General features: G+C 40.9%; 3 protein-coding genes across 3 annotated transcripts; 1 reads left to right on the top strand and 2 right to left on the bottom strand.

The window, feature by feature from the left end:
• The first annotated feature begins 283 nt into the window (after nt 1-283).
• Nucleotides 284-4734, top strand: LOC141466696 (amine sulfotransferase-like). Its single transcript, XM_074150763.1, has 6 exons — nt 284-431; nt 783-991; nt 2311-2437; nt 2666-2760; nt 3673-3853; nt 4610-4734. Exons 1-6 carry the CDS (start codon nt 293-295, stop codon nt 4732-4734), a joined length of 876 nt encoding a protein of 291 aa, XP_074006864.1. The 5' UTR covers nt 284-292.
• Nucleotides 4735-5088: 354 nt separating this feature from the next.
• Nucleotides 5089-16531, bottom strand: RWDD1 (RWD domain containing 1). Its single transcript, XM_074150379.1, has 7 exons — nt 16380-16531; nt 14764-14829; nt 13411-13541; nt 12268-12411; nt 11126-11258; nt 9501-9563; nt 5089-7347 (listed from the first exon to the last, which is right to left on the bottom strand). Exons 1-7 carry the CDS (start codon nt 16450-16452, stop codon nt 7235-7237), a joined length of 723 nt encoding a protein of 240 aa, XP_074006480.1. The 5' UTR covers nt 16453-16531; the 3' UTR covers nt 5089-7234.
• A 3116-nt stretch (nt 16532-19647) lies between these two features.
• On the bottom strand, nt 19648-21963 carry CALHM4 (calcium homeostasis modulator family member 4). The gene is made up of 2 exons (XM_074150969.1): nt 21406-21963; nt 19648-20052 (listed from the first exon to the last, which is right to left on the bottom strand). The coding sequence occupies exons 1-2, from the start codon at nt 21961-21963 to the stop codon at nt 19648-19650; spliced, it is 963 nt and encodes a 320-aa protein (XP_074007070.1).
• Between the last annotated feature and the right edge of the window lie 5181 nt (nt 21964-27144).

Below are 27144 nucleotides of genomic sequence, written 5' to 3'. Positions count from 1 at the left end.
CATTATTTTTTACACTTCTATAGGAGTAAAGGTTGCTCCTTTACACCTTTCCTTTTTTCCTTAGAAATGTATTCTGAGTGATGTTGTTGTGAAAAGCTGAAAACTAAATTTCAGCGTGCTGCTTCCAGAATTATGCTGGAATATATGTTGCTAAAATTTGCCAGCACTGGATTCTTTGTGAACTAGTGACTAATTTGATTTTTTGTTTCTGTGAGATGACAACCAAAGAAAAACATATAACATCATATTTTCTTATTGCAGATTATTTGCCTATAAGGACAACCAATTAACAATGGAACCATCAAAAGAATATCTCTTCGAATACAAAGGGGTTTATTTTGTTACAAATACTTCACTTGAGTACGTAGCTTCACTGGAGGATTTTGAAATCAGAGATAGTGACATATTTCTAGCTACTTACCCAAAATCAGGTAAGAATGGAATTGTTTCTTGAGGGGGAAAAATCTGCCTTTATTCAGCCATCTAAGTGCACAAGTACCTCGGGTTGTTAGCTTTGCTTTTAGGCCGGGATCATCTCTGAGTATGTGCAGAATTTTCCTCTGTCCTGCACCACCACCCCGTTTCTTCCCCAGCAGTTATCAATCCAAGGTACCCCCCAATCCTTCTCTTGAATCTCTACCACAGCACAGTTTGCTCCCTTAAGTATGTGAGCATGTATCTATATTTCATTATAGCTGTGCAGAGGCTCTGTTTATGACAATATGCTATCTTTAAATTAAAAAAAGTCTAGCAAGGTTCAAATAAAAAGGTTTCCTTCTCAGGTACTGTGTGGACTCAGAATATTTTGAGCTTAATAATTCATGAAGGCCACCGTAATGGAACAGAAAATATGGAGACCATGGATAGAATCCCATGGCTGGAATACAATTTAAAAAATATGGATTATGCAAATCTTCCTTTGCCTCGTGTTTTTGCCACCCACCTGCCTTACTACTTAGTTCCAAGAGACCTGAGAAAGAAAAGAGCATGTGTAAGTGAAGTTATTTTTATGATTTTCATAAAAATAGCCATGCCAATATGCCTCAGCGAAGTGGTCCAAACCCTACCATTTTCCTCTTTCAGCTCCCCATGTTTCGGAAGAAATATCACCTGCTTTGTAGATGTGGGGAGATCAGGGACCTTCTAAAGCACAAGTCTTCTGTTTCCCTCTGCCAAGTCTCTCAGCCCCAACACTGCTAGAGAGAGAGGGGTGGTGCATCTCAGGAGCATCTGCCACGGTCAGACTTGCACTGATTTTGCCCTGGCTGCTGTTTCCTGGTCTGTGCCTGAGGCAGCAGCTCTCATGTGGGGCTGAGATGTGAAAACGCCTGATTCCAGAGCACTTATAAATCTGAAAAAAGTCTCCCACACTGAAAATATGAGTAGGACAGGACTGTGGTTTCAGGTCAGAGTTTTTTAACAAGGCAATTATTGAGTTTTCCTGGAATGCATTTGGGAATCCTTATTTTAAATACTTGGAAATAATGTGTTTGGTTTTGCTAAAGATAATTTTCAGTTAATCAGGAATCAAAAGTAGTCATTTTACACAGTATAGAAAGGCCCACTGAGAGCATGGTTCTTCTGTCTCTCCCTGTAAACATTCGTAGTCCGTAAAGGCAACATGCCAGGCTGTATTATCTCTCCCCAATTAGACGGTAAGTGGTAAGGAGCAGAAACATGGCAGAAGCTGGCACATGCTGCCAGTTGAGAGGCAGGAGGCTGCCCATCTCACCGGTGGTGCCTGGTCTGTGCCTGAGGCAGCAGCTCTCCGGAGACAGCAGGAGCCAAAACCACCCTGGCCCATAACAGCTCCTGCTTTTAAGGTGCCAGGGCTCTTCTTACACACCATTCAAAGTCAGCCTGCCTCCTGCCTCTGGCACCAGCACCACAGGCCAGGACTTTAGGTCACAGAGTATGGATGCTGTCGGCACCACCAAAGCTGGGACTGCAAGAAACTCTTCTTCACTTCATCATGACTGTACACAGAAAGTGAAGCTGAATCAACCCAATGGTTTTCTCGTGATGCTAGTGCAGCCTGACTGCCTTGCACAAGTGACCAGCATCACTGAAGTCTGTAACACTGATCCCATGCAGAGAGTCAGCTGCAGGCACTGCACGACTGCAACTACAGAAATACCACCCCCGTAAACAAATTGACAGCACTACGTTACCCAGAGTTTACCTATCGGCATTGTCACCTTCAAACAGCTTTCACACATTTTTAGTGGGACCTGTATGGAAAACTGCACTGATGCTCAGGGTACTGGAGTCCTCTAACATCTCTGAGACAAGACTCTTACTGTTTTGCAGGTTATTTATGTTTCCAGGAACCCTAAGGACGTTATGGTTTCTTACTACCACTTCTCCAAATACATTACTACAGTAGAGGAAATAACAGATTTTAACCTTCTCATGGAGAGATTTTTAGCTGGCAAAGGTAGGATATGTTTTTTACTGAGGAGCCCAAATCCTATTGCATGCCCTCAGATTGAATGCAGATTAATTATATCAATAAGTACCAACTACCAGAATCCTCATGTATGCTGTGACCTGAATCCAAAGCTTCCCTCAAATTGTCAAAAATATTACTTAAAAAAAAATGCTTTCAAATGATAATTTTATTGTTAGCTGTTAATAGTTTGTTTCCATAATTTCCCTTGTGAAGTCGTTGCCGGTTCGTGGCTGGATCACGTTTCAGGCTGGTACAGTCATGCAGAGGATTTCAATATACTCTTCCTTACCTATGAAGAAATGAAAAAGGTGAGGTCAATCAGTACCACTGTATTCAAGATATTCTCTTCCTATATTGAGTGCATTTTCAGACAGCTCTTTAAAATTACACTTTATATTGGAAAGTGCTGAATCTGTTGAGGACTAAATTCAAATTGAGACTTCTGAGAGGAGAGAGTCATTTGTCTCATTGGTTCTTATTAATTTCCTGACAAAGATTAGCTAAAACACTTTCCAGTATGATACAAGTTATCTTCACTGCCACCTCAAAAAACCCTTTCTGAAACAGTACAGAACACGGCTTTTGTGGGTACCTTCAGTGGGAATGTTGGGCTCATAAGGACAGGTCCACTAAAGGAAAGAAGTGCTGAAGAAGCAGGGCTTTAAAGTACTTGAGGAGCTCTCAAATTGCTGAGCACAATTTTCCAGCTTGGTGGCTGCCCGTGCCTTTGTGTGAGTCCTCATTTCTCCGAGGTGCCTGTCCTTCTCCTCATGGACAAGCCCCAGAGCATCCCAGCCACGGCAGCACAGCCCACGTCACCTGCCACTGCGGTGGTCCCTCAGGCTTCAGAGCCTGGGGTTGCTCAGGTCAAGTTCCTGGCTAGGACAAGGCAACTGACAAGAAGCCCATGGGCTGAGCACCTTTACAGTGACAGGCACGGTGCCAGCGCGACTTTGCCAGGGCACCAAACACGAGATGCAGGCTGGCTTTGCAGCGTGGGGAGCAGAACCCAGAATTCCCCCTCTCCAAGGGCACGGTGCTGCAGTGAGCTACGGCATCACTGCTCTCCAGGACTCAACTGATGCAAGTGAGACAAGGCTCACATAAAAACCATGGTGATGATTGCAGCCAAATGTATGTCCTTTATTATGGGGGATGTCACTACTGTATGCATTTAGCTCTTTGCTTCATCAAGACTCTTCAAAGTAACATTATTGCAGGATCTCAGAAGTGCTGTGCTGAAGATCTGCAACTTCATAGGCAAGAAGCTGAGTGAAGCGGAAGTGGACAGTGTTGTGAGACAGGCTACGTTTGAGAACATGAAGAAAGACCCCAGGGCCAACTATGAGAACCTGCCAGATGACATGGCCGCAAAAGACAAGGGTAGTTTTCTACGAAAAGGTAAAGTGGAAGCAGTCCAATGCAACAACTGTTTGATCCCATACTTCTTGGTATGAGATGAACCTAGGGTTTCTGGTCTCAGCTGGAATGCCCCATTTTCAGAGGGAGAGTTCAGGTTAGTAGGAAATAAAGTTTATAAGAACAGTTTTATTGCTGTGGCATCAATGATTTCACCGTATTGTCCTGAGGATAATGAAAAGGTAACGTTTACTGATTGTAACACGAGTTGTAACTGGCCTCTCAGATATCGGAATGATTTAAGGGTTGTACTGAACCAGGGGTAAGATCATCCTTTTTTAAAATGTGTTTTAATTTTTGAGGCTAGAGTCACCTTAATTGGGTGAGCATACACCTTCGCGACCAACTACCAGATGAGTCCATCCCTGGGCTCCTGGGTATCGCTAGGACGACCAGGAGGAAACCTGAGGTGGGGCACTGAAAGGAGAAAGGAGAGGTGTTGCTTTTCATGATTTCCTCTTTGATCTCAAAGGAGTCCACAGACAAAACACCAGAACAAAGGAGTTGTATAACTTCATGAGGAGTCAGGATTATAGGTCTATGCTGTGTTTTCTTCACAGCACCAAGATTTGGAAGCACATCCTGAAAAGAGCACACAGAGCCTCACTCGCAGCCCAGCAACAGGGAGGTGCTGAGGAAGCCAGGAATTCCCCCCAGGAGTAGCGCTCACTGTTTGCAGCAGGCTTCAGAGGGGTGCGCGTTCTGCTTCTCACCTCCCTTTGCTGCTTTTTTCCTCAGGCACTGTCGGAGACTGGAAAAACATCATGACAGTGGCACAGAGTGAAAGGTTTGACCAAGTTCTGAAAGAGAAAATGAAGACCCTGCCCATCAAATTCATCTGGGATATTAACGATGAAATGTAGGCTGGTTTTGAGTTTCAGCGTCCTTTGGTCTTTATACTGGATGGATATACCGGTTTCCTGTTTGCAATTTTACAAGGCAGTTTAATGAGCTTCCTTGGTAAATTGGCTTGCTTTCTTCATGTTCTCTTTTCTTTCATTGGCATCTAATACTACCAGAGCTGTAGACAATTGAGTAAGGATAGATCGGTGTTGCTACACACTTTCTGAAAGATCTTTCACTCGTGCCTTTCATGAGGCTTCTTTTGGTAGAAACTTCAACGCCCAGACTGGAAGTAAGATTGACCAGCTGTATGGTTACGCTTTGATATGCTTGAGATCCCGTTTCCTTTGTAAACACTGATGCTCAAATATTTGCTAATAAAGTGATCTGTATTTTCCACTCTGTGATGTTGCTTATTGACCGAAACAATTCGAGTCCACGCAGCCCCTTACCTATGGGCTTCACATGAGAAGACTAATTCAGAGACATATCTCAAGATTTTCTTTCTATCAGCAAGTCCAAAAATAGTTGCAAATCCAACAGCTCCACTCCTGACATGCATCTGGTCTACGTTATATTCACCTTTGTAGACAGTAATGCTTTCTGTGTTGCTTACAAAGGGAGTTCCAACTCTCACGACTTTTTCAACCCTGTCCATTGAAACTACTCACAAGCTGGAGCTGCAGTTCCTCCCCTCCCCAGGTGCGCGGTATTAAGTCGCTGATGCATCTCTAGCACTTTTTTCCCCTCCAACAATCTAATATGAAGCTTCTAATCCAACCTTATCTTTGAAAAAAAAATCCCATTTAATATCACATCAACTCACAATTTTTAAAATGTATTTGGTATTCTGCTGGAACACAGATCCTGCGTATTGCTTTGAAACATACAACATTATCACTGAAACCTAGATGCTTGTCTAGAGTTCTTAGTAGCCAAAATTAAAATGATCAAATAGAGGGCAGTAAGGAAAAAGGGACATGGTTAATTTATAAAAGTATTTACAGGGTACTTGAGCATTTATTTCTATCTTCTAGAAACTCATTCATCTCGAATACAAAAAGAAAAGACTACTGAAACGTGTTAAAGATCATACCAAACAGATGTTCTCAAGCAATATGATCAGAGCAGCTTTTACACCTTACATTATTTCTGGAATTGTATTTCCCATTTTGAATACAGAATTTCCAAATATTAGAGGACTAACAAATTTATGAACTTTAAGAACTATGATACTTTAGTGCAATCCTCCTCAAAGGTTGAAGGTGGCACAGTCAAGTCAGTCTACTAACAATATTTTAAAATTCAGCACACGGTGTTTAATCATTGAGGTGCCTGGTGGTTCCCTATGTGGAGAGCTGCCTTCTGAAACCTTCACCCATACTGTCATCCTTCACGCCGATACCGTCTTAAACACGGCATCTTCAAACACCACAGTTCTCACAGTATTTTGTGGTTTTTTGGGGGTGGGAAGGAAGAAGTCTAACATCAAGCTGTTAGCTCCACAAGCAACTCTGCAGGACAATTACCATCCAGGAGCTGATGTGTAGCTTTACTGTGTGTTGTGCTAACTTTAATGGGCTGACAACAAGATGTTTCTAAAATAACACCCATTACATTCAAACCTCTAAGCACTCTATAAATCCTGGTACTCCAGGATTCCTTAGTCCACTGATAGTGTTTCAACAGTCTGTTGCCAAAAGCAGGCTAGTTTTCCTAGGGTGGGTTGTGGTTTGTTTTGGGGTTTTTTTGCCATCAAAGTTCATTGATGCACAAGTTAAAAAAAACCAAAAAACAAAACACCTCTGAACAAATCAAACAAACCTTTTAAGAGGACTTAATCTCATTCTGATTTTTTCCTACAGGCTTAAACTAGTCATTTTGAAACTCAAAATTATTCTCAACTACGGCAAATGATTTTACTCTAGTGGTACGGAAATGGTTTCCATTAAACTGAAGTAAGGCTATGCCTTATTAAAAGGTGACTAGTGGTGCCATATCAACAGCTGATACGTTGGGGCAACAGAACCAACCATTACTTGTATTAAATTCCACAGAAGAAAAAAAAAAAATTAAAAAAAAAATAACCGCATAGTATGTGATCCCCTTCATTCACCACAGCTGCCCGTGTATATCCCTAGGTGGAAGAGAGCAGAACAGCTGCTCAGCCTTCAGATGCGTTTAGTGCCTGCTATAACATCTTTCCATCTTGCTTGTTGTCACGTCTCTTCAAAGGAGAGTTACAGAAACGGGAAAGAAGAAATAAGAGAAAACAGAATAGCATTTTCAGGCATCAATATTCCTCAAATTTTTCATTTGAGATATTAAGTAAATTTATTTATGATGAAAGTCATCAGAAGACCATTCTCCTGGATTTAAAATATTTTGGTTTTTTTCTTTGGAAAGAAAAATAAACAAAAACTGATACATGTTACTAAAGCCACAGATGCTGTGGCTTTCCTGCCTGCCCCGCTCTCCCTACGTATGTCCATACCGATGACAGAGTCAGTTCAAAAAAGTCTAATCACTATCTAAATTAACGGGGTTGTAGTCAGGGTCATCCTCTTCATCCTCCAACTCTAAATCATCCATTTCTTGGAATAAAGATTCATCAACCTCCACACTGTTTCCAGCTGCAAAGAACAGAAAAATAATTTATTTTCATGCAAGTAGGAACACAGTACCTGAACAACAAAATATACAACACTTTCATATTCATTCTTCAAGTAGGAAGCTGTAACTTACTTGGATTTTTATACGTCATATAGAAATGGAAAATTAAATGCCACATTTTACCTTCTACAGCTAAAGTGAAGCTTTTTATCCTCATCCCAAAACCCAGTCAAGAGAAATGTTGCACAGGACCTCAGAATCCATTGGGAGAATGAAGTTAACATTTATAGAATCTCTGCTTCTGGGAGCTTTCTCCCAAGTACTGTCAAAGTAGGAACTCTGGACCCCACAGCTGGAACATTTACAACTATCACAGCCACAGAAACACATAGGGTTTATAAAAAACACCCTCACCATTTATATGCCTACCTACAAACATTTGCTTTCAGACTTAAATTTTAAAAGCAAGACGAAGCTTTGCATGCTTTCACATTTTCTTCTGAAAGAGACAATGCTGACCTAAGGACAAAACTTGAGGACTACTGCTATTTTATTTGTGTGTTATCAGCAGCGACATCTTCTGGCCACTGAGTAAGGTGCTGTGAAAATAAGTATTACTTATTACACAGTATTGTAATATTAAACTGAAGTCAGTAACCTGTTCCATTTATGACAGAATGCAAACAGCAATAAGGACAGGAGCATTTAATCAGCGACAGCAACAAGATTAAAAATTAATACATTAATCCCAAGTCATTTGGACACAGAGCCCAAATGAAGAGATCTGTTCCTCCCTCGAGACAGCCAAATGTTCCATCAACAACCGGTCTTCCCTTCAGGCATTTTGGAGGAAGACAAGGTGAAATTATGTCCTCTAACTAGCAGAAACACAACTTTCCCATTACTGCTCTTTCAAGTTTATACTCATTGATGTTCATCAACAACTTTTTTTTTTTTTTTAAATGTTACTTGTACATTTATTTGATTTATCTCCAACAGATTTTCCAAGTTTAACATCCTTTGGCACAGGCTTACAAAATTTTCAGCTGGCACCAGGTCAGACATCTTTCGTAAGAAAACAGACACATCTGCACAAAACCATGAGGAAGAACTGGGCTGCAGAGGCAAATAGCATTTAATTTGACCTGCAAGATGTTTACTCTTGATTCATAGATTCATAGATTGGTCCAGGCCGGAAGGGACCTCCAAAGGTCATCTAGTCCGACCTCCCCGCAGTCAGCAGGGACACCCCCAACTAGACCAGGTTGCCCAGGGCCTCATCGAGCTTCACCTTGAATATCTCAAGGGAAGGGGCCTCAACCACCTCCCTGGGCAACCTGTTCCAGTGTTCCACCACCCTCATGGTAAAGAATTTTTTCCTAATATCCAATCTAAATCTCCCCTTCTCCAGCTTAAAACCATTGCCCCTCGTCCTGTCACTGCAGGCCTTTGTAAACAGACCCTCCCCAGCCTTCCTGTAGGCCCCCCTCAGGTACTGGAAGGCCGCTATGAGATCTCCCCGGAGCCTCCTTTTCTCCAAGCTAAACAACCCCAGCTCCCTCAGTCTGTCCTCATAGGAGAGGTGCTCCAGCCCCCTGATCATTTTGGTGGCCCTCCTCTGGACCCGCTCCATCAGGTCCATGTCCTTTCTATATTGAGGGCTCCAGACCTGCACACAGTACTCCAGGTGAGGTCTCACCAGAGCAGAGTAAAGTGGCAGAATCACCTCTCTTGATGTTGAGGTTCAGAGAGAAGGAGACAGAACTTCAAGATCTATCCCTGAAATTGGGGGTAAGAAAGGATGCCTATTAGAAAAAAGAGAAAAGGCAGAGTTCGGTTGTGGATTTTTTTTTTGTTTTGTTTTTGCTTTGCTTGTTTTGGGTTTTGCTTCCAGTCCAAATACTTCTGTTGCTTCTATTCAAGTAAGATCAACTCAAGAACAAAGTTGCAAACAAAAATGCTTTAGCACCTTGAAAACGTTCTGTTTGTTTTTGAAAGAAGTTTAAATAACTTCTGTTCAATCTGCAAAACAGTACTTCTTATAAAGTTCTTCCAATGCACAAGTGATACTGAGGTAGGTTGTTAAGTCAGAAATATAATACAGATTTTGCTTAGGAATTTTGATCTATTTTAAGCCACTGTCTTTCAGTTGTGGAAACAAACATAAATTTACCTTCCTCCAAGAACTGGATATCAGAGGTATCAAGGTTGTGATCCATTTCAAACAGTTGTTTACCTAGAAATAAAATAAAAAATAATATATAAGCTAGCAGAAATCTGAAATAACTATCAGCCTAAGGCAACGATAGTTAGCACATGTGCCATCAGGCTTCCTCCTCTTACGTGTGAAATGGACACTTTTTCTTATAGCCACTTTAATTTTACTAAGGCTTCAATAATAGGGGGTGGGAAAATTTACATCATACTACCCCACAGCCTTTGCTCAATCATTATTGCTTTAGTCCTCATCTTGCACTCCACAAGAAACCCTCTGTGGCAACCGGAAAGGAAATTAGCTGCCTCCTCCTCCTTTTTCCATATATCCTCCCCATTCCAAATTACGAACTCCTACACACACATACCCGTGAAGAAAACATCACACCAGCCAGAGTGAAACCTTTCTAATTGGGAGGCAGGGGAAGACAAGCTCAGGACACTTTCCACATAAACTACCCATCTTCCATCTAGAAAGCATTGCTTTCTACTGGGGTTACACTCATGACATCTGAGAACAAGCCTGGTTTTAGTTTTGTAATGGGGAGCTTCTATAGACTAGACTTGCATAGAGAAAAATAGAAATAGCATGCTAACAATGATTTTAAGAACAGGAAAACTAGAAGAAGCATGTTTCCTACTATCTCATCTTTGCATGTACCTAAATACATTCCCTTGAGAGGGGAATCAAGCGTGTCCCCTGCCCTGTAGAGCTTTTCATGAAATTTACTACCATTAAAATTTCCATATCTCTGTGAAATTTTGTCAAAACTAGCCAGAACATTCAAAAGCCTTCAGAATCGAGAAGAAAAGGTAACAGTGACGCAGCACAATCACATTGGTTATGCTTTCTCAAGTAATTGGGTTAAAAGCATATCCAACATCACAGGAGAACCAGTCCAAAACTAAGCCACGGACAGTATAGAGGAGGATGACAAAGATTTAATTCTTACAGGTTCTCATAAGAAAAGTAATTTCCTCCATATTTTGCCCACTGGATACAGAGCTTGCTTTCTGCTGAACAAACCATGATTTGCAAAATACAGAGCCCGAAACCACTGCTACAACAAGCTTTTCCCAAAAATATCTGAGCTTTCTCACTCGTAAGCTTGTTGTATGCAGCAGCAAGCTTCTGTGTTCCTTCTGTCAAGCAACAGCATCCCAAACTCCTACATACTTTTGTATAACCTGAAGTCACTGTACAATCCAGTGCAATAAAAGCCAAATCAATAAACTGCCTGATGTAGATTCTTTCTGTTGCTCAACAAACCCCAACTATTTCTGCCAGAACAATGCTTCTCAGCAGCAGCTCCAAGTGGTGTACTGTCTGGCACAAAACTGGAGAAGCTTAAACACACAGTTTAGGAACTTTAATGACTTCAGCAGAAATCTCAAATCTATTAGCTTCCTATTTAGTCCAACGTTAGCACTCAAAAACACTTCATGTGACATGAAGGACAATAACCAAACAGCGCATTAAGAGTTTATTTACTACCACCATCTTCAGTGTAAAAAATTACTGTTAGGCTTGTCACTATAATCTGGTAACATTACAAAAACTTTAGGACCAGCTTCAAATCATACCGCTTAATTTGTTTTTGCCTGCTTGTTCTTCTTCTTTCATTTTTTTCCTTTTTATTTCTAGGAGTTCTGCATCAAACTTCGCTTTCCAATTTAGGAAATTCTCAATGGTAACAGGAGTGCCATGAAAACGTTGCTGAAAGAATAGAAAACAAGGCTGCAAACACAACTGGCAAAGCTATGACTGAAGATAAGCATTCTCTTAATTACTTAAATTACAACATTCCGGAAGCACTGCTTGCTGTGAACTACTCTGAGAAAATAATCCTAACCCTAAGAATATACAAATAATACATTCTTGCTCTTTTTTGTCATGGGACTCTCCCTTCAGAGAGCCATACTGAGGTGGAAATTCTTACGGCAAACCTCCATGTACTACTTTTGGACATACAGTGCAATAGTTAACAACACACCACTCATACAGGTTACTCATAAGTAGGCAGCACCTATTATCAACTCGAGTGCAATTTACACTGAAATATTTTCCATTAAAATATGATAACTCTTCTATCTTGTTAAGACAGAAAAAAAGGATTCTTTTTCCCCAGCTCTTTTACTGTCATTTTCAGAAATACTGAACCTGCCAAGTCACATCACCCTCTAGCTATTTCTGAGGAAGAAAGTGAAGACCCAGTAGTTAACACTTTTCACAGCACATTCCACAACTAGAAAAACTATTCCACAGTGGCTGGTAGAAAGGACACGTGCAGGGAGGACAAACCAGGTCTTGAAGACTGGTCTCACTGCTTCCACCCTACCCACTCAGTCTACGAAGGAAGGGGGACTTTCTCAGGACATGCAGCCTGTGTGTAGCATGCCATATTCTAGCCCTTTTTGCTCCCCATCGCCTCTTGCCTCTTCAAACAAGAAACTGGCTATAGCAACTTTGATTGCATTTTGGAAAAATCCCTGCCTTAAGGAGTAATGCTAGAAGGGACTGTGAACGTGCAATAAGTCTCTGAAAAGAGGGGAGTGGGAATATAATTACTTAAGTGCACTACGGACCCTTCTCGTCGTTAAGTTTTAATTGTTTCAGCTTTGGGATAGATGTCCCTCTCCCAGTGCAACCCCGAATTGCTCCTGCATCAACTCCACGCATTTAAAAAAAGCGAGAAATTTTTAGTTGAAAAGATTATTTTACATACTTTCTCTTCTTCTTCTGCTTCTCTTTCTTTCTGTTTCTTTTCCTCTTCTCTTCGTGTTTTTATTTGATCCACTATTTCATTTAATTTCTCCTGTACTGCTGAGACTAGAGTGAAGATCATTACCATTCCTAAATTTTCTTCTGCCTACAATGAAAGAAGGCAACCTCAAACAGAAGGAGAACCTCAAACCTTCATTAGCTGAATGCATAAATGTTTCAGAAGCATTATGCTGTGCAAATGCAGATAACACAGCTGAGACACTCTGCAACAGACTCAAAAGCTCACTGTAAAATTCAAGTCAATTGGCCAGTTATTCCAGTTAAAGTTACCCCCAAATGGGCGTGCAGCAAACACCAATGATGATCTCTGTGTTCAGGTTATCAATATTATAGACATCAGGAAGGCATTTTCATGAATAGAACAAAACCTTTAGTAGGAACACAACTATCAAGATTTGAATATCATAAATCTTAAAGAGACAACAGTCACTCAGAACCTCTCTTCTCCTGAAATGGCTTATCCCTTAATCCCATTACATTCCTCTTTGAAGTGGAACACCTTCCAAGGAAAAACAAAAAACATCAGTTGATGGAAGGAAGGTTATATGAAGTAAACTGAAAAGAGTGAGCGTCTACTGAACATATTACAGCAATTTTAAGTCAGGGAGGACTTGTCAAGCACTCCTGAAATCAAAGAATTGTTTCCTTCTCATTCCTTTACAATGCACTCTCACTGATCCCAAAGGCTAAAGAGATATTCCACCTCCCCCCACAAATAGTTGTGTTATTAAAAAGAATCAAGAATCAATGTAGCATTTTTAAATCTTTTCTAGTAAAACTGAAGTGACTTATTTCCACAAATACTATATATGAGTTAAGTTCACCTTAAGCTAAAGGAGAAGCTCTACAGCACTTCCATTTCATTATTGTACCTTTGCACACTGAACTAGCCCTGTATTTTACCTCATCAACATAATTTCACTCAAAAATGTCACTTAACAAACTCAAACCTCAAAGTTAGTCTCTACTGTATGGAATACCTTTCAAATCAGTAGCACATACCTCAGAAAACAACTGGCGAGAGAAATTCTGGCTAAAATGTGAAGTGATATCAAGCTGAATTGAGATATTCCATTTTCCTTACCTGTTGTTCTAGTAGCTTAATTATGTCCGTGACATCATTATCGTCAAGATTCTCCTGTGAGACAATTTCATAAAGTGGAGTCTCATCAGGATATTTTTCTCTGTAGGTAAATTTAAGGGTTGTTTGGACAGCTACAAGATAAAAACCACATATTCTTATGGTAATAACTTTATATAACTGTAATTGTTTATTTTTCAATGGCATTAGTAGACTAAATGTTTTAAAATATAAATTATTCTTGTCTCAAAGGGTCATCTTAAACAGATGTTAAAACTACACAAAGAGATTTAAATATAATGCAAGAGTTCTGAAAAATTAATACGATGAAGTTTACCCTTACAGGAACTATTACAGGCTACTAATGTCTGAAAAGTCTTTAGAAAGATTGGAAAACCTTCTGTGGCATGGTGGGTACTAGAGCAGTGATCTCTTCTCCCTCATATCCCACTTAAAGCTGGAGAAAACGAGGATGAGCCCTAACAACAGAGCTAGAGAGAATCTCAGCATACTAATGTGTTAAATTCTGTGTGCCTGTCCAGAGTATTAACCTCTGTGTTGGATACCAGGGCTCCACATAAATCATGTGAAAAGGACAAAACGTCCAGTACAAGTTAATATGCAGAAAACTGCCTAAGGAGAACGTGCTTCACCTGAAGCCATCCAGAGCTAGGATAACATGGCAACAAGGCAAATCAAGTTCCCTTCACATATTCTGTCAGATATCAGGGAGAAGCCTTCCTTCTGTTCCTCAAGACTCACACTTCTGGCAGCCCAGCAGACTCTTTACCTGCCCTGAGCAGCACTTGCTCCTTTAAAACCAAAGGAGATGGCAGCAGTTTCTTCCTTCTGGTACAGTAACCCAGAACAGTGGTTCTCAAACTTCCTTGGAGCAAGGCTTTCTTACAACAAGCCCATTCAACCACCGATACCCAACAAAACAAAAAGGGATTTGGGACCCACAGCTCTTTGTTCTGGAACTGTTCCTTAAGGGCTGCATATTCACAACACAGAGATTCAGCTCTCCCATGCGGCTGATATAGATACAATTGCTAGAAAAAGAACACCTAACAACATGACTGTAAGATAATACACAGATGATGATAATCCATTCTTTTTGAAGCTACGCTGCAACACATTTGAGATTCAGCATGTCAGAACGTAGCCACAGCGAGAGTGCAGCATTTCTGTAAACCAAACACAGATCACCAGAATCATTGAACTACATTTTCTGAGGAATGTTTGCGGAACCAGGCCCCTAAGAGGACTTCAGTGGAGGTACACCTACTCGTTGGTGACAGAATTAGGCTAACACAGAAACTCCTCCTATATACGTTTAAGACATGATCAACTTACTTTCATCATTTTCTCCTGCTTCAGATGTCACAGTGATCGTGAAAGTCGTTGGCTTTTCTGACAATACTGTTCAAAGGAAAAAAAAAAAAAAAAAAAGAGAGATCCCTTAAATCAGATAACTACTTCACATCATTAAAACTGAACTTCTCAAGGACTAACGAAGCAAGGATGCTCTTGATACAGCGTTAAGGAGACGTTTTTGGCCTATTAATAAAGCCTTTTCAATTAACAGCTATTTTCCATATACATTTGGGTGTTTGGAGTGCTCTTTGAGTGACAGCACATAACTTCCCAAAAGAGAAACTTTTTGGTATTGTTGATGTTTTCTCTTTTGGAAGTTTCACTTTTCCAAAAACCACAAACCTATCTACCATCATATGACTTATGTTAGTGCACTGAATGCGGGCAGAAAGCTCCCAAAGCTATTTTTCTTTATTGTGCTAGATATGTGTGATGAGCATCCAGTGCACTCTTAACCTGTACTATTTTTACAGTATGTCTGCACCCATTTCTATGTTTAGGACAGCTTAATATAGCAAATGCTTCTTAAAACAAAAAAGGAATACACAGTGCTTTCCTTCAAAAATGTACTACTCAAGTAATGTACATTTTAGTACTAGATGTACTAATGTACTACTAATAAAATTGCGTGAACGAGGCAGCTAGAAGACAGACAACAAGCACCTCTAGAGAGATGCACAAAATGTAAGCCCTGTGATCTAAAGTTTCACAGACTAGAAGCCTCATCACGCAGCAGGTTGCAGACCATATCCTCAAATAAGAGCTGCTCTGTATCAGTTATAACCTATGCCCAATCTAGTATATATGCTCCAACAGTATCAACTGAATTTTGCCTAATTACTAATGTGCTACTACAATCTTTTTTCCTCCCTTTGAGCATGAATGAAAAATAACTGAGAATAAGCAACAGAGACTATTTGAAAGTATATTAATTCCATATCAGTATCAGCGATTCAGCATCTCCAGCTACCAGAGGTCAGTTCATGTACTTTTAACATATAACTGAAAAGCCTCAAAGATGTTCAGATTAAAGCAAGGAGCAGATGTACTGGGCAAATGTCTTTGCGATGAAGTTACTGCCAAGTAAAATACTGTGGGACTTCAGGCAAAGTAAATACTGCACTGGCAGGAAAGAGAAAACGCAGATATATATTTTCTTTAACCATTAAAAAATCTTTGGATACCGAGCACCGCACATCACGTCCGATTAGGTAGCGTGGCAAAATACCCCTTAATTGTTTGATGGAACTAGGAATTCCTGGAAATCCGACGAACCAACGTATCCACCATACGGGAGCTTTAGCGATAGAACACACCACAGCTGGGAATCCCACCACAGCTGGGATACAGGGATGGATGGAAGCCTACGCTGGGCTGCTGTACCAGGGCGTGAAACACCGCCCTCCGGCGACGTTTCACGCCCTAGTACAGCAGCCCAGCGGCCATCAGGCCCTTTCGTGAGGGAAAAATAAAAAAAAAAAATGACCCAAACCATCCAACTCGAAGGAGAGGCCCGAAGGAGCCCGGGAGGGCCAGGCCCCGGCAGGTCCTTCCCCTCCTCCCTCACACCGGCGGGCCCCGCCGCCGCCGCTCACCCGTGAAGGAGTCCGGGTAGATGGACTCCAGGGCCTCCAACTCGTTGCGCTGCTCCTCGCTGTAATCGGTCATCGCCGCCGCCGCCACGGGCCATGGGCCGCCCGTCCCGCTCCCCGCCGCTCCGCGCCTGCGCGCTGCCTTCCGCCATCGGCTAGTCATGCCTGGCGCCCTGATCGGCGGTGGATGGCTTTGGGCTGAAGAAGGGAGAGCGGCCGTAGTGGTGACGGTGGGCCTGCTCGAGCCGGAAGTGGGGTTGTGAGGGTACCAAGTAATTAGCCTTAATGATTTTCGGCTGGCTTCGCAAAGAGTGATCAACTGTGGTGTCCCCCCCCCCCCCCCCCCCCCCGGCCAGTTAATTCTAGTACTTGCTGCTTGGCCTTCAGCTCTGAGCAGAACGGGTTCGGTGTGTTTTCCCACCGGTACCTGTCGTGAGAGAAAACCGTTGTCTTCATCATCTACACTAGGTCTCCTCTGGCTTCTCCCCTCCCCGGCGCTGGGAATAGCCGTGGTTTGAGTAGGTGAGGTAGGAACAGGCTCTGCTCCTGAGACTTCTGACTTCCCACCTGAAGAGGCAGCCTTCAGAGTTACTGTAAAAAGTGCTTTTCTGCGAGGCTGGTATTCACTGCGTGTTCGTTCTTCCACTGGAAATTTACAGGGGGAAGGAGACAAAGTGAAGGGGACTCAAAACTGTTGCTGTAGGAATGGCGGAATGGCACCATTGAGGCAGCTGAATGTCATTTTCAGGCTGAAATTGGAAGTTCACTTGAGGCAGCTGGAAAAAAAAAAACAAAACAAAACAGTTGGTGGTACAGGTTGGAGTTCAAAAGCACCTGCAAACTTTCCAGGAAAGGTTCACAGTGATTTCAGAAGTTGCATTGCATAGGCAGCATCATTATGTAAGTGCAGAAATGCATTCATCAAGGCAGCAATGTTGGGAGCCCCCATACTGGGAGTTACCTGCAAAGATGAATTTAAGTGTATTGAGGATTAAACAACAGCAGACCCTGAAAGGTACTTGATACAGAGTAGTTTTAAGGTGCATCAGTTCTCTGGGCTTCAGCCAGCACTTCTCCCTTGGGTGCATTTTACAAGCAAAGAGTTTCCAGAAAAACTTTTACTGTGGACATAAAGACAATATTCACTTCAAGTGAACAAACTGCAGTTCTAAATTGATTTTGGGTAAGATGACTCAGGTTTTAGCAAGCACAGTTAGACTGTTCGGTACCAACTCATTGATTTTTCTGTAATCATGAATTCTTTTGAAAGCTGTGTCTTCACTACTAATGCATAACGTGTTTCAGGGAGCAGAGGAGTGGAGGGAAATACACCAAATTGCCTATAGTGCTAGTGTGTTTAGTACTATAGATTAATGTATGCTCATGGGTGATAGTCTGTTTGTTTAGCAGCAGGCTGACTTCACAATGACAGATACAGCTAGTATGTCCACTCAGTATTTTAAATTATAAACTATAAAAAATTAAAGGGCAAATAGTAATTGGGACAAAATTGGAAAACATAAAGTTTGATTTAAAAGTTAATTTAGCAAGAAGTTCAAAGAATTTGACAGCTCATTCTTAACTGCAAATATTACAATTATAAAAATGATGCACTGTAAAGCAAGGGAAGAGGAAAGAACCAACATAAAATATAAAGACAGAAGTTATTTTTTTTTTCATTTGGATACAGATATCAGTATAGGGTTTTTTTGCCCAAACTTCCAGAGACACAAATCAGTTGCACATATCCATGTTACAAATAGTGTTCCATCTTATTTAAATTAAAAAAAACAAAACCACACAAAGATTTTTAAAGACTGTGTTTACTAACAGAGATTGTTTGCTGCCTAAGGAGTGCGTATAAATGATGCAGTTCTGTTAACTGAAAGTTTAGGATTCAGGTGACATACATATGTGGGAATTTGTAAGAATTTTTTAAGTGATGTAAAATGTGCATCATTCTCCAGTTATTCAGCACATGCATCATTTGCTAAAGTGCTTGCTTTTGTTTAGAAGTTTAAATCTTCAAGACTAAACACAGTTACCAAGATCTGCAGTTTAACTTACTTCTGGCTCCTGTGTTTTCTACTAATATGTACTAAATAATTATGTTTTTCCATGTCAACACTCTGGGGTTATTTATTAACAGCAGATCCTATAATCTAGTGTATTGCTTTGGAGCACACACATATACACAGCAAGGTAATAACAAGCAGCATTAGGAAAAACTATGGTAGGCATTTTTTCCCCCCTTAGAAACATCTGCACAGGGAGTTAAAGAGGAGATGCACTAACATCACATCATACCACATTACATTAACATAAAAACATCGTTAAGCCTTCTTTCACTAAATTCATTAGGTTTTAATCCCAGTAATATTTATGGGGACAGTAATATGACTAAATTTCACAGACAGAGGAAACCTTACTGCACAGAGTGAGATTTGTTTCCCATCCTCCTTTGCTATTTTTACAATAGGCAAGCACACAAACAACAGAGACGTTGAAGTATATCTAAAAGGAATAGGAGGCTAACCTTGCTATTGCGTTCGGCCAGAATACTTTTGAATTCAAACTTCCACATGTAAAGTGTTTGTTCATGTGCCTGCTACATATTGCACTCCTTCATCCTGTGTCTCGCAGTGGGTGTGTTATCTCCTTACTGGAATTGAAAGGTCTCTCATCACTGTATCTAGACTTAGCCTTTGTTGCTGAAGTTTGCCCCTATGTTTCTTCTGCACAGATTTAGCTTGTAGTTAGCTCAGTATATTTTATTCACATAATACAGGAAAGATACGGAAGAGAAAAAATAAGGCATTTCTGATAGAGGTCACTGAAAGAACCTCTGCTTTTCTGGACATCTGCTTTTGCTCTGCACAGAACAGACTGACTCATAGGATCCAATCAAAGTCTAGCTATTAATTTTTAAAGATTTTTAATGGGAGGAAAGAAAAATCATTTGGGAATAACTTTGTCTCCTAGTACATACTCATCCTTTTTGCACAATTACTAGAAAGCAGAGTGCTGCAGCTTGAAACAGCCCACCCTAATCCAGACATAGACTATCACATCCCACAGAAGTCAGATGCCATCAGGAAAGGTATCTGTAAGCGTGTACTGAAGGACTACATTAACAAGATGTACTTGCTCATGCACTTTATATATAAACGTAATAAGGCATTAGAAAGTTCCAGAGCAGCTCAGGTCTGAACTATCAGGAGCTAGACATGTTCCTGCTTTTCTGCAAAGGTGTTGGTAGGGCCTTGGGCCCTCAGAGCTGCGTTCTGATCACAGGATCTTCATCAGTCTTCAGGTATTTTCCGTTTACAGGTTCCTTGAGTGCCCAGTCATGGAGGAGGCTGTAATCATAGTGCTCCTCATCCACTCGTTTTAGAAAGGCCAGTCCAGAAATAGCTTGCCACTCTCTGAGGGATGGGATACGGATTTCCTTTACATTTTCACTCCCTGGGACAAAGCCAAAGAATTTCCTTACATGCTGCATGGCATACAGCCTGGAGTGTTGGTCTGTTGCTTCGTCAAAGAGCTCCTGCTCATTATGGACATAGCTGCTCCAATATCTGAAATGTAGAAAGCTGAGTGGGGAGAAACAGCTTGCCAGGCAGTAAGACAGGAAGACAGTGATGACTACCACAGCAATCAGAAGCCAGCCAGCCACCTTACAAAGAAAAAGAAAAGGAAAAAAACCTGTTACAGCTGAAAATACAGTGGTAACTTCTGAGCATCAGAAAATCTGTAGGACGATCATAGAATGGTTTAGGTTAGAATAGACCTTAAAGATCATCTAATTCCAACCCCACCTGCTGCGGGCAGGGACATCTCCCACTAGACCAGGTTGCTCAAAGCCCCATCTTTACTTACTTTTCCTGAATAATAAGGTTAACAAGGTATAAATAAACCTGGTAAGGGTCTGTTGCCATCAAATCCAGTCCCTGCCTACTTGTCTTGGTTTCAGCTGGGGAAGAGTTACTTTTCTTCCTAGTGATTGCTGTGAAAAGAATTTCAATAATGCATATTGTTTTAGTTGTTGCTAAGCAATGTCTATGCTTTTCAAGGACTCTTTTCAGCTTCCCATAGAAGCTGAGAGGGAGTGTAGACAGAACAACAAAATGGCCAATGGAATATTCCGTACCATAGACATTATGCTCATTGTATAAGTGTGGCTTGGCCAGGGGGGAAATCCAGAATCTCTGCTCAGGAAGGTGGTAAGAATGACTTGTGTCATTACTATTATTATTCTTCCTTTTCTGTTACTGTTCTATTAAATTGTCTTTATCTCAACCCAGAAGGCTTTTTTTTTTTCCTTTCCCTTTCCTCTCCTTTGCTTCCTCTTCTCCCTGCCCTTCAAGGGGAGAAGGGAGAAAACTGCACAAGTGACTGTATGGTCCTAGCAGCCGGCTGGAGTTAAACCACGATACTACTGGAGGTAGCCATGCAGCAAAGCTGCTTCTTTCTGTCAAGTTTAAGGAAGTTTTTTTATATAATTTGTTAAGGATTTTGCCTTCACGACTATTACTGTGAGAAGCCATCTAATTCCTAGCCTAATATAGCCTGTTTAAAACCAATTTCTCTGAAGTGACAACTTAATGTTCCCCCTATTATTTACCTAGTATGTAAGCTTTTAGAATTGAGTCTGATCAAAAAACCAAGATTTTAATTTCGTTCATGTGGAGCTCTTGTGGCCTGGCCCGATAGTCACGTTTCTTATGCTTGAATGAAGAAATTTCACACCCTCCCTGGCTCTTGAGCTTCCATTTCTCTTGATGGTACTTTTCAAGATACTAGGCAAGGAAGAATATATCCTCCAGTAACAGGTAACAAATAGGACAACCAGACATAGTAATTTATATACCTAAAGTTCAGTTCAACTTAACAGGAACAAAGCAGGCTTCAAAACACACACAGATTTAGCGCTCAAGGCAGAAGATACTGATCTTGTTTTATCTTAACAATTTGCTGAATTAGCTCTAGTTCTCATCATTATGGGCAACAGAAGCAATGAGTTACTCACTTGTGACTGGTATCGGAGTAGGAGAATCACTTCATCTCTTGCCCGGGTCAGCTCTGGAGGAACTAACTGACTGCACGGAAATGCAGCCAATATCCTTCTGCGTTCGCTAGCAGTAACATTAGGATTAGCTCCATAATAATGCACGGAGACATACTCACTCATGGCACAGACATAATAGGAGCCATTTATCAGGGTGACTGCTAGCCAGGTTACTGGAGCAACCAGGGCTCTCCCAGTGATGCTGCACAAGACGAAGCATATCAGTTTGCAATGCAGTAACCGGTTTGGTGTAGTCTCTTTCTGAAGAGGAGATCTTTTGCCAGTAACCAGCCTCCAAGTCTGGTTATTCAGGGCATAGCCAACAACCAGAAGGATCAGTGCAGGAACTCCTAGGAAAGCCAGCCCATAGATAAGGTTCTGTCCAACGTGACAGGGACAGCTGAATGTAAAAAAAGAGAATAGCTGCTGCCCACCAATTGTCAATATTGCAATTATAGCATTAGCAATAACAACCTCTTTGCCTTTTAGAAAAGTTAACCACTTTGGAAGTAAAGTCATTTTTGGTCTTACTCTTTATCAGATGCTTTTGCTTTAAGTCAATGCTAGCTTTTACTTATATTTAACTAATGCTAATGGCAGAGTAGAACAGAAAAAAAATCCCGAAGCTTAAAGAAAATTCAAAACCAAAGAAACACACAAACAGAAAACGCCTAAACACAACCCCCCCCAAAAAACTCCCTCCTGCTAGCCTTTCTCCTTCCATTAATTTTTGGTTCTACTCCATGACAGCTAAAAGCTTGTTTGCTAGCTTTAAATATACTGACAAACATCCAATCATGTTTTAATTGATTCAATAATTTATCGCAGCTGTTCTGCAACATTTAGCTTTTAGGCAATTGTAAGCTCTGCCAGCCCCTTGCTAATTGTCTGAAACTAACAATAAGTTCTGCCTACCTTTTGGATGACATGCAATACTATCAAACTGATGATTACACTGTCAGGGTTAACTGGCAAGCTGTTTCCTAATCAATGGTAATTAGCAGAAGCATGGTGTGGGACTAGGGGAAAAAAAAAAAAAAAGCTTTCAGCTATTCTTCATAAAAAAGCAACCAAGTAAAGCCTTTTCAAGTGGACTGATTATAAAAAAAGAAGCATTTAAAATGCTTCAACATTAAAATAAAACTGGGAGAGATTCCATAAATTGCACAAAGTTTGGAGTCCCAATTCTGTTCGTGTTTAATATCAGTTGTGGTTCTGAAACATGAAGATTTTAGTGTTTCACCTGTAGGTGGCAAGATGCTAGCACGCCTCTTTTTCTGACAGTGTTGAACGTTTCCTTTGTAAGGGTTGGTTGGTGGGTTTTTTTTGTAAGGTGTAATCCGCTATTCACACAGTGTCGAGCCAGCTTCAGACATGCTGGTGATAATAGCTGGTGATAACAGCTGGCATTTATATAGCATGCTTGTGATCCAAAGTTTTTAGGTTTTCTGTATGTATTGTCAGTCCCATTCTGTGGACAGAGGTAGATAGAAATTTTTCAGTTAAACATTTCCAGAGCTGGTTTCTGAATATTGGGATCTATGATCTGGGCTCTCAGTATCTTTCACAAATCAAGCCTTAAACAGAGGTTAATTTAAAACGTTTCACTCCTGATGTTTTTCTCTGTATCTCTGTATTCTCTGTCTGTGGTCATGCTATTCTGTAGTTGTGTACATTGCATACCCCACGCTTATCTGACTGTGCAGTTTAAGTTCTGTTTAAGTTCTGAGAGGTCTAATTGCCCGTAATACAAACATTTTTACCAGAAAGTCTATGAGGAAAATTGTCTTCCCGTTACAGATGGCTATCAGCAGCATGTGTAGACTTGGTTGTGTGATGGACTAGTGTCTGACTGCACAGCCTCTTCTCTCCCTTTGCAGAGAGGGTTGCTGATAATAACTTTCAGCTCAAAAAGTAGTTTTAGCACCCATGGTATCTGCTTGGATGTCAGAGACACTCTCACAGCTGTTATACACATGGATGGCACGTTATACATATCTTGCCTGTTTACTAGGCAAGACCTTGTTCCTCCAGTGAGCTCTTGGGGTGGACACCTGCTTGTCTCGTCCCCAGTCACAATCTGTGAATGAGGTCTTTGCTGGTAACTGGCTTTCAAAACTATGTGTCACCATTACACAAAATTAAAAATGATAGAGAAACATGCTGAAACATCCAGCAGCACTTTGCCAGAGCTTTTCTGGAACCTGTTGTTAAGTTCTTGGTTGTTTGGGCAGGGTAGTAGCAAAACAAAATCCCGGTGCTGTGTGAACACTGCCACATAAATAAGGCCAAGTGCCGGGTTCTGCATTTCGGCCACAACAACCCCAGGCAATGCTACAGGCTTGGGGAAGAGTGGCTGGAAAGCTGCCTGGCAGAAAAGGACCTGGGAGTGTTAGTGGACAGCCGGCTTAACATGAGCCAGCAGTGTGCCCAGGCAGCCAAGAAGGCCAACGGCATCCTGGCCTGTATCAGGAATAGCGTGGCCAGCAGGAGCAGGGAAGTCATCGTGCCTCTGTACTCGGCACTGGTGAGGCCTCACCTCGAGTACTGTGTTCAGTTTTGGGCCCCTCACTACAGGAAAGACATTGAAGTGCTGGAGCGTGTCCAGAGGAGAGCCACCAAGCTGGTGAGGGGTCTGGAGAACAAGTCCTATGAGGAGAGGCTGAGGGAACTGGGCATGTTTAGTTTGGAGAAGAGGAGGCTGAGGGGAGACCTCATTGCCCTCTACAACTACCTGAAAGGAAACTGTAGAGAGGCGGGGGTTGGCCTCTTCTCCCAAGGGAATAACGACAGGACCAGAGGAAATGGTCTGAAGTTGCGGCAGGGGAGGTTTAGATTAGATATTAGGAAGAATTACTTTACTGAGAGAGTGGTCAAGCACTGGAACAGCCTGCCCAGGGAGGTGGTGGAGTCACCATCCCTGGAGGTATTTAAGAAACGTGTAGACGTGGCTCTTCAGGGCATGCTCTAGTGCCCGGGATTGTTGGTTTGTGGCGGGGTGTTGTGTGTGGGGTTTAGTTGATGGATGCTGCTTGCTTTTTTTTTTTTTTTTTTTTTTTTTTTGGGGGGGTGTTGTTGTTTGTTTGGTTTTGTGTTGTGTTTTTTTGTTTGTTTGTGTGTTTTTGTGTTTTGTTTGGTTTTTTTTTTTTTTTTTTTTTAATGTGGTTGGACTCGATGATCTCAAAGGTCCCTTCCAACCACTAAGATTCTGTGATTCTGTGATTTTGAAGCTTCATTTTCTTTCAGTATCACAGAATTTTCAGTAACTTTTTTTTGTAATGCTGGCATTTTGTTTTGAAAATAATTACCTCCTTTAAATTCAGTGGAATAAACCCATCAGGCTATTACAGAATTATTTTGAAGATGTGTTTTATAAGAGTTTTCCATTATGCCTCAGTTTATTTTAAAATCCCCGATTTATTGTTGCTGAACTTTCTTTGGGGACCCATGTCTGTCTTTGTTTATAAGGGAGGAAGGCTTTCCCAAGCATCACTTGTTTACTCAAGAAACACATTAGATGTGAAACTGAAGAGATGTACAACACTGAAATATTCATAGTCAGTCTAAGGCTGTTGAATGAGGCAATTTATACAATCAATACAACAACTTTGTACTGCTGCATTGTCACTTCTTTGGCATTTGCTTATAAGCTTTGCTGTAAATAGTCCTGCTGGGTCATGCTATTATGGAACAAATTACAGGGTTGGATCCAATTAAGAGGTTGGGCGGCACATCAAACCTTTAAGTACTCGCCTTTGCAAAGGAACCCAGAGTCCTGAGGTAGACATTTAGGCTCTTTATCTGTTGTCCAGGAAGAGTTAGGACTGAATGCAATCCAAAATACCACTACCTGAGGTGACAGCCAGCTTGCCTCTGAGGCAAAGGGATGCTTATAGCTGACATCTGAGGCAAGTAGAATACATGGGCAAACCTTAGCCATGGTTTTGCTTGTCATTTTGCAGGGCTCTGTCGGGATGTCTTGTGATTTGAAAGAATTCAATTTTCTGTTGGTGAGATATTTAACACAAGATCTATTGAACTGGGGACAGAGAGCAAACAAAAGCCTGATCCTGTATTGTGCTAATATGGACACCCATCTTTTGTGGCAGGTGTATTACTGTTTTGGATCAAAGAACTTTTTTTTAGGTATTTTTTTAGGCATTTCACACCTTACTCATTATTGGCTTTTATATTGCACTCTGCTCTGGGATATTCATGTTTGGGAGAATCCTTAGATAGTGGTCTACTAAAGAGATCATGTACTTAGCTCTATAGGTTTCAGCTTTCCCATAGTAGCCAGTCCACTATAAGAGACTGGGTGCTAGTGCACTTTTTAATGCATACTTTTGAACTTCAGGAGATATTATTTTGCGTATTTATTTTTTTTTAGTTTAGTGGGAATGAAGAGAACTGGTGTAGTCTAATGATCAAGGAGTGTGGCAGACCAACCTTCTTGGGGCTGAAGGCTAAAATCCTCTCCTGACACACAAAAAAGAAAGGAAGTGGAAAATGCCAACTTTCTCACTGTTCAAATTGCCTTTTATTATTTCTGAGAAGTTCATGTTAAGGTTTAAAACAGGTGCCAGATATGTACCAACCAGATATGTACTCTTTTCACAGGGCTGCAAGTCAGACGACAGTTAAAATTAAGAAGGTGGTTTTGTTCTGTTCCTCAACATGTGGCTGCAACCCACCATGGACTTGTTTCCCTCACTGGAGCCATTGAATCCCCAGTGTATTTGGACACACCATTTCAGCTTCATTTTATCAATCATGTGCAAACCTTTCAAAATTTAGTACATTCTACCTAATACATCATATTATATGTGTGAATTTACATGCATACATGTGCACAGGTATGTATTTTTCAGACAATGCTGATGTGTTCTTACCAGACATTTCACTGTCTGGTCCACAGCGTTCCTTCATGATTGTGGTATTGATAATGTAGGCTGAAGTAATTCATCCTTGCGTTCAGAACTGGATAAATAAAATGGTGCTCGTTTATGGGTAGTCTTAAGTGCTTTGTGATGGTTTCACTGCAGTTAAATTATGCTAATGATAATCTTTTAGAGCTGTTTTTTAAAATGCAATGCAGTACACTTTCTCCTGGAATATGGGATGTCTCTTGCAATGAGAGATGTACTTGGTGCTTGTCGCCAATTGGAGACAATCTGAGAAACAAACCCATCTCAGACTCAATTTAGAAATGCAAGTAATTATCTAGAGAATTGTAATGCTTTCCTTTTATAATTTATTTAAATATTTTAGGTATGGGAAATAATATATATAAATATATATAAATATATTAGGTATGGGAAGTGCCTACAATAGTTTCACTTACAAAACAGAGTCAGATTTTACAGGGCTAGAAAAGTGCCTGGAAAAAAAATGGAAGAGACTTATTATATTGTAAAGTTGTCAACACCAGCTCATTCTGTGTAAAATGAAAGCTGTTAGCATGACTATGTTTTCCACAGAAAAAGCTGAAAATCCTTTTATCTGTCCTATTTTTTGTTCTTGAATTGTGTCATAACTTTAAGCCACCATTTTTTTAAAGTAAATTAATCCTTTTTATCTCAAATGAATCACATCTGCTGCTTTCTGTGTATCTGGAATAGTAAATACCTGTAATTTTACTCTAGCACTGAATCTATTAGTTATTTGAAATTTGATAACAGTATGGCATTCAGATGAGGC

This window comes from Numenius arquata, chromosome 7 (genome assembly GCF_964106895.1).
Source record: "Numenius arquata chromosome 7, bNumArq3.hap1.1, whole genome shotgun sequence".
In the NCBI taxonomy this organism is placed as follows: Eukaryota; Metazoa; Chordata; class Aves; order Charadriiformes; family Scolopacidae; genus Numenius; species Numenius arquata.
Note: the sequence above shows the minus strand (reverse complement) of the source record. Positions and strands in the feature narration are given on the sequence as shown.

Bases quoted from the DNA above. Each gene is read 5' to 3' on its own strand.
- LOC141466696 (XM_074150763.1), top strand. From the start codon at position 293: ATGGAACCATCAAAAGAATATCTCTTCGAATACAAAGGGGTTTATTTT. The intron at 432-782 runs GTAAGAATGGAA...TTTCCTTCTCAG, and splicing joins AGCTACTTACCCAAAATCAG to GTACTGTGTGGACTCAGAAT. The intron at 992-2,310 runs GTAAGTGAAGTT...ACTGTTTTGCAG, and splicing joins TGAGAAAGAAAAGAGCATGT to GTTATTTATGTTTCCAGGAA.
- RWDD1 (XM_074150379.1), bottom strand. From the start codon at position 16,452: ATGACCGATTACAGCGAGGAGCAGCGCAACGAGTTGGAGGCCCTGGAG. The intron at 14,830-16,379 runs GTGAGCGGCGGC...TCCTTTGAACAG, and splicing joins CTACCCGGACTCCTTCACGG to TATTGTCAGAAAAGCCAACG. The intron at 9,564-11,125 runs GTATGATTTGAA...TTTTATTTCTAG, and splicing joins AGGCAAAAACAAATTAAGCG to GTAAACAACTGTTTGAAATG.
- CALHM4 (XM_074150969.1), bottom strand. From the start codon at position 21,963: ATGACTTTACTTCCAAAGTGGTTAACTTTTCTAAAAGGCAAAGAGGTT. The intron at 20,053-21,405 runs GTGAGTAACTCA...TTTCTTTGTAAG, and splicing joins TACTCCGATACCAGTCACAA to GTGGCTGGCTGGCTTCTGAT.